Source organism: Dipodomys ordii, unplaced genomic scaffold (assembly GCF_000151885.1).
Source record: "Dipodomys ordii isolate 6190 unplaced genomic scaffold, Dord_2.0 Scaffold111, whole genome shotgun sequence".
In the NCBI taxonomy this organism is placed as follows: domain Eukaryota; kingdom Metazoa; phylum Chordata; class Mammalia; order Rodentia; family Heteromyidae; genus Dipodomys; species Dipodomys ordii.
Window position 1 is genome coordinate 1,017,104 of NW_012267327.1, and position 7,039 is coordinate 1,024,142.

The 7,039-nt window shown below is 35.8% G+C and overlaps 1 protein-coding gene across 4 annotated transcripts in view; it reads left to right on the forward strand.

The window, feature by feature from the left end:
• The window catches only part of Alcam (activated leukocyte cell adhesion molecule), a 189,896-nt gene that overhangs the window by 160,601 nt on the left and 22,256 nt on the right, over nt 1-7,039 (forward strand). For all 4 annotated transcript variants that reach the window (XM_013028571.1, XM_013028572.1, XM_013028573.1 and 1 more), the window contains exons 8-9: nt 1,318-1,450; nt 5,803-5,915. In XM_013028571.1, coding sequence (XP_012884025.1) covers nt 1,318-1,450; nt 5,803-5,915 — 246 coding nt within the window. The remainder of the gene's footprint in view (nt 1-1,317; nt 1,451-5,802; nt 5,916-7,039) is intronic.

Below are 7,039 nucleotides of genomic sequence, written 5' to 3' on the forward strand. Positions count from 1 at the left end.
AATCAGTAAAGGAAAAAGAAGGGCTGGGAAGGTGGCTCAGTGGTAGGGTGCTTGCCTTTCATGCATAAGGTCCTGGGTTCACTTCCTCAGCACCACATAAGCAGGAAAAGCTGGAAGTGGCACTGTGGCTCAGGTGACAGAGTGCTAGCCTTGAGCTGAAGACCTAAGGGACAGTGTCCAGGCCAAGAGTTCAGGCCCCATGACTGGCAAAAAAAAAAAAAAGAAGGAAGTGGCGCTTTGGCTCAAGTGGTAAAGTGCTGGCCTTGAGCTAAAGAGCACAGGGACAGTGCCCAACCTCAGAGTTCAAGCCCCACAACTGACTGAAAAAAGAAAAAAAGAAAATCAATCGCATAGTACATTGAGAACAACAACAGCAACAACAAAGAAAAACCTTTTGTGTCCATGTCTTGGAGTTCATTTCGATGAGCATCATCTTATATGGTCATAGGTACATAGCTATTGAGCTATTCTGCTCATCTGCTAAGATTATCCTAGATGTATACTAATTACAAATAAGGGAGACCATGGGACCTATGTTTCTTTGGGTCTGGCTTGGTTCACTTAATATAATATTTTCCAAGTCCTTCTATTTCCTTACAAATGAGATAGAGTCATTCTTTCTGATGGAAGTATAGAATTCCATTATATATATATAATTATATATATAATTATATATATATATCACATTTTTATCTATTCATCAAGAAAATTGTTCTACCCATTAAATTGGCATATATTGCTTTTCTCATTTGCAAATGGGAATTTTGGAACTAATTTGGATTCTAATTTGATTATCAAGGATGCCAGAGACAAATTTGTAGTTATCAGCTTTTGTGATTATGTGTCCTGACCATCATTTTTGTTAGCATATTCCTATTCCCCCTGTTTTTCCATTTTTGATGTGATATATTTTGGTTTTTCTCTCCCTCTTTTTCTTATTTATCATGTTCTTTGTTTCTCATTATTCTCTATCCTTCCTTTCTTTTTTGTATTTAGATATATCACATATTTTCTCTTAAGGTGCTCAGATTAGGTAAAATATTGTCTGTTTTAACAAAATCTACTTTAATAATGAAACACAAGTCATGCTGTTAATAAGAACAAATGATATTCATGCAACATAAACAGTATCTTCAAAATTTCTTAGGCTCTAAATATTACTTACCTTTCCAGGATGTGAGAAGCACCCTAATCCTTCTCTGTGCTGTCCAATTAAAACACATTCTCCCTGTTCCCCGTTATCTATTTCCACCAAGAAATATATATTCTTGTTGTTGCTACCAAGTGATTTATCTGATATTGTGTCTCTATCGAAAGGGACAGCCTGAAGGAATAAGAAGCTCAAATACTTACATATTGACAGATGTGAGGCGCAATGCAACAGGAGACTACAAATGCTCCCTGATCGACAAGAAGAGCATGATGGCTTCAACAACCATCACCGTTCACTGTAAGTCACTGTTTTCATTACCAGCCTTATTTTAAAATCCTCTAGTAATATGATGCTGATAACTTTTGCAATAAATTACAACTATAGCTTCCTTAAATAACTTGGTTTCAATTGGTTCAGTAAGGAGCTTCAGAATAAGCTCCACTTGCATCCAAATTTGCACTACAACTTTGGAATAGATATGATCATCTCAACTGCTGTCCATTGTAAACCTCTATCTTCTTTCTTTTTTTGTATACATTTTTATTGTAAAAATACTGTACAGAGGGGTTACAGTTACATGAGTAAGGTAATGAATACCTTTCCTATTGAACATTGTTACCTCCTCCTTTGTTTTTCCCCTACCCTCCCTTCCCTCCCCACCTCTCCAACTCTTCCCCACCCCAAGTTGTAAAGTTTGTTTTCATCGTAGTGTCTTGTACATCTCATTGCTACAGTGGGTCAATCTGTATTCATCTTCTTTCTGACACCAGTGTATTTTATTAATAAATAAGTCCCATATGCATCTTCATGAAAAAACTCATTATTTCAATATAAACTTTTATATATTTACATATAAAATGCATATTTCTCCTTTTTCAATATTGGAGATCACACCTAGGGCCAAGCACAGATTTGGCAAACTTTCTACCACTGATCTATAACCAGAGTCCCTATTAGATATTTTTATAGTCCACAAGGTTTATAGTTGGCAAGAAAAGATATAGATTAATATCTTTTCTAAAACAATTATGGAATAATATAAACAGCCAAACCCAGGCAACACAAAATTACTACAGACTCGGTTAACAAAAGAAGGAATAGAGATAACTAAAAGCCATTTATAGACTGCATTATTCTACATAAAAGAAGAATAAATGTCTGGGAAAAAATACTCTTCAAATCACCTTACATATATTTCTGTATTTCTGATATTTCTCTCCAGATACTTTAAAAGTTCTTTTTGGCTCCCATGCATTTGATGGGGGATAAATGAAATTGAAAAAGCAAACTAAGTTCCATATTTTGTAATCTGTAATTGCTTACATTATTAATATGTCTGATTCATAATGAAAATAAAATTAACCATTCACACTCCCCCCCTCATGAAAATTAAATTTACAGAGTGCTTTGAACAATAGTCAGTCTTGCTTGTACAGGCCAAATTTCCCCAAAATTCCCAAGTACCTAGCAGCATCACTGGTAAGAATTTTTCTAGACATGCCCCACTACAGTGTTACTGAATATGATGTATTTCCTTATTTCAAAACTAAAGAACCTTTAGAAAATGTCTTGAGTACATGGTTCTACATCTTTTAACTCTAACCATAATGTTTACAAAACATGGAGGATAGGAGCTAAAACTTTGAGGGAGATGCAAGTATAAACGTTGGGGAATAAGACAACCAGATGGTTGTTTTTGATTGTTTGATGTTGGAAGTGTTCCTTGGGGAATCCTGTAGTCATGGAGAACTGTTAAGAAATGCTCACAGCTGAGTCCTTTCTGTGTGTTTTCATAGCTGTGTGGCATGGGTTTGAGTGTGTCTGCCATTAGGGGCTAGTTAGAGAGAAAGCAGTGACCTCTCAGTATAACAACAGTGCTGTTTTTCTCTGAAGACCAGTCAGTCTTGGGACCATTTATCAAGCTGTGGTTCATGAAAAAAGAAAAAAAATAGTAGAGCAAGGGAATACAGCCAGACATAGAGTTGCCAATGGAAGAGCTCTCTGATATCTTTCTTCGTGATGTCTTTGGGCCAATTACTAACAACTCAGTTGCTTTGAGATAGTGCTGTGCACTTATGTTTAAGAGACGCCAAGTACACAGGATCCTAAAAGATGAAGTGTGTGTTCATTTGTTTGTTTGTTGTTTTTGTTTCTTTAATGTGGATTGCTTGTAGGTCTGTTGAGAAGGGAGATAGCAAATTGGCGTTTTAGAAGACTTGTGACAGCCATATCATACCTCAATGATTAGCTATAATGGAGAGTAAAATTAAACAAAAATGTATTACAATCGTTTGATTGGATTTTAGTATGTTAAATTAGATTGAAATGTCTTTCAGTTTTGAAAGGTAAATTGCTGCCCTGAGTTTTGAGGCCTTTTTGAAGCTTTAAAAGAAGGTATTACTATCGAATGATAAGGGATGAGGTATGGGAAAAGAGAAAATAATAGAGGAGGTTTGATTAAAGGATACGACATGCATGTGTGAAATAATACAGTGAAATCCCCTTAAACTATTGTTATATGCTTTAAAAAAAAGTGAATGTCAAGAATGTAAAACAGGTCCTGTCTAGAAAAGATTCCCCTTAGGAATGAGGAAGATGAATAGTAAGGGTAAATGGTATAAAACTATTTATGTTTATGTCTGAAAACAGACCAAGGAAACCTGTTGAAATTGTCTTCAGAATGGGGGTGAATCTGATCAAAACACTTGTAAGCATATATAGAGATGTCCTAAGGAAACTTTCTGAGCAAAAATATAGACTAGCAAAAATGATTCTTAAGAAAAGGTATTGCCAGGAAATCAAAGTTTTATTCTCCATTATATGCAAACATAAAAGTTCTATTGTTGCCCATTTATCCTTCAGCTTTGTTTTCTAAAACCAGCATTTATTTCCCTTGCATAGAGTACTGAAGGCAATATGGGTAGTGAAGCAGGAAATAAGCAAGCCATAGATCCAAAATTTGCAGAATAGAACTCCTTCCATGTTTCTCCCTATAGATTCTTACCTTGCCATCACATGAAAGAGCTACAATCCTCAGCCAATTCCTGCATGCATAGATTCTTTATCAGAACTTTCAAAGTCAATCATTGTCCTTTACAATCTTTGGTCTTAGTTAACACTGGCAAGTTAACTCTCCAGCTCATCACCTTGAGTACAAATTTCATCTAAATATAATTGACCCAAATACTTGGAGGAAACTCCACCTTCAACCTTATGGTGCAGACTTTATGAGGAATGAGAAAGTGAGAAAGCCTACTTCTTCCTTTCAGTCATTCATCTATTCAGCAGTAGTATTTGAGTACCTCCCACTTGTAAGGTGCTTGAGGCTGTGTCTGAAAAAAAAATTGGTGGTCATTACCCCCCAAAAATCTTACAGCTCTGAAAGAAAAGAGATGCATTAACACAGTGCTTCAAACAATCAACATGTTAACAATGAAAGCCTGCAAAACCAGAGAAACAAACATTGCAACAGCAAATCTGATATCTTACTGGAATGTCCCAGCTCCCAGGATGGCAAGCTTGGTCCTTGTCGGTCTGGCCTCCACTAATGGTGAAGAAGTATCTGCTGTGAGTTATCACTCATCTGAGTACCAGATTAATCACTGCTGTGAAACCTGCCAAGCTCTTTCATATCTTTGTTTTTGTTTTAGTGACAAAGGTTTACCTCACATTTCCACTTCTCAACTGTCAGGGAACCGCAAAAACATAGTGTCTCTTATACAAAGCATTACTTATTGCTTGAAAATCCAATCTACTCTGCATTACACACCTCCCATAAATCTTTGTTTTCACTTCTGTTTAATCTTTCAACAAATATTTATTTATTGAGCTCTTTCTATGTGGTAGGTTTGATGCTAGGTGCTGATTTTCTGGACCATGTGTTACGGTCAGGGATGTTCACATTACCTCAACTTTACTAAATTGTAAGCTCGTCACTCACTTCTGCATCTCCTGTCAGTGCTTAGAACGTAGTAGCTGTACAATAAATTTTTGTTCAATTGAATTGAATTTTCTTCTTACAGATCATGCTATGACAGTAAGATTGTTATAAGAATCATTTTTCATCTGAAAAATGGTCCTTTCTTAGATGTGTTTAAACTATGTTTTCAAAAAATGATAGTGTACATGAACAATATATCTTATTTAAAATTTCAACTCCATGAGAAATGGAATAGCATTGCCAAAAAAAAACCCTATTTGTCAATTTTCTTTGAAGAAACACACAGACTGTCTACCTCATTGTTTTTCAATTTATCACCCGCTGTCTAAATATACCTGATTTTCCAGTGTTATGACTTACATACTATTTTTTATAATATTTACCTTGTCATCATCTTTCTTTATTTCCTCCCAAATGTGAACAAAACATCTTAAAGATGATAGTGTATAGAGGGCATACATACAAACTCAAAACATCAATTTTGCTAACCTGCAAATAAATGCCCAATCAATTAGAATGACCATTCATTTGTGCCAGCTATTCTCAAAGCCTACTTGCAAAGCTAAGTCTCACTATTTTAGTCGTATAAATCACTTCTGAATTTTAAAGTGCAACTGGAATGATTTTTTTTTCATTCGTCTATTCCTGTCTAAAATATTTTGACTATCTTACTGAACTTTAGCATGTTAAACCTATTTTCTCCTCACAGATTTGGATTTATCCTTAAACCCAAGTGGAGAAGTGACCATGCAGATTGGAGACTCACTGCCCGTGTCCTGCACAATATCTGCTAGTAGGAACGCAACGGTGGTGTGGATGAAAGTAAGTCATGTTTGGGGCTGTCTTGCTTAGGACCTTTGGCATATCTTCTTTTATCCAGAAATGTATAGTAGTGGCTAATGTGTTCACAGTACCTCTCACTTTCTCTTACTCTCGCTCTCTCCTTCTCTTCCTCCACCCTCTGTCTACCAACTTAAACCCCAATAAAATTTTAGAGATTATCAGCAACATTGGCATGGCATTATAACAGATATTTCAAACTGTAGTTTGGGTAACTATGTGTGTATTAAATAATAATGCATCGTTTATATGCATACACTAGAGCATAGTAATTTTTACTGTTTTAACTGATATGATTGTCACATGAGGTTTACAACAATCTTTAAAATATTGGGTTTGCTTGTCATTTTCCCCATTACTTATAAAGAAATGGGATCAGATAAGATCAGGTTTATTCAGGGTATGGCAATAGTCAAACATAGATGATGAATAATTTTGAAATATAGACAACTATATGGGAAAGCAGCTTACAGAACCACAATGAAAATAGCTTGTCAATGAGAAGTTGGAGGGTGGGTATTAATCAGGAGGAACTGAACTAACAAGAGAGTAAATGCAGACATATTTTGCTGAGTAGATGGTTTATAATATGGAAGGAAAAAAAACTTATTGAAATTGTCTTAGGAAAAAGGGAGAATGCTATAGGGACTGGGATTGATTGGAATAGATTACATACACGAGTGCAAAAGTTACATTTAAATCCTCCCTTGTATAACTACTATATGCTAATCAACAAAAGAAATAGGGCCAGTGGCTCACAGCTGTAATCCTACATATGCAGGAAGCTGATATTTGAGAATTGGAGTTCAAAGCCAGGCCATACAAGAAAGTCCTTGAGACTTTTTTTAATTGTGAAAATACTGTACAGAGGGGTTACAATTACATGGGCAAGGTAATGAGTACATTTCTTATCAAGCATTGCTGCTTTTATCTCCAATTCATTACAGAACTAGAAGTGCTGCTGTGGCTCAAACAGAAGAGTGCTAGCTTTGGGCAAAGGAGCTCAGCAATAGCACCCAGGTCCACAGTTCAAGCTGCAGGATGTGCAAAAATAGGAAGGAAGGAAGGAAGGAAGGAAGGAAGGAAGGAAGGAAGGAAGGAAGGAA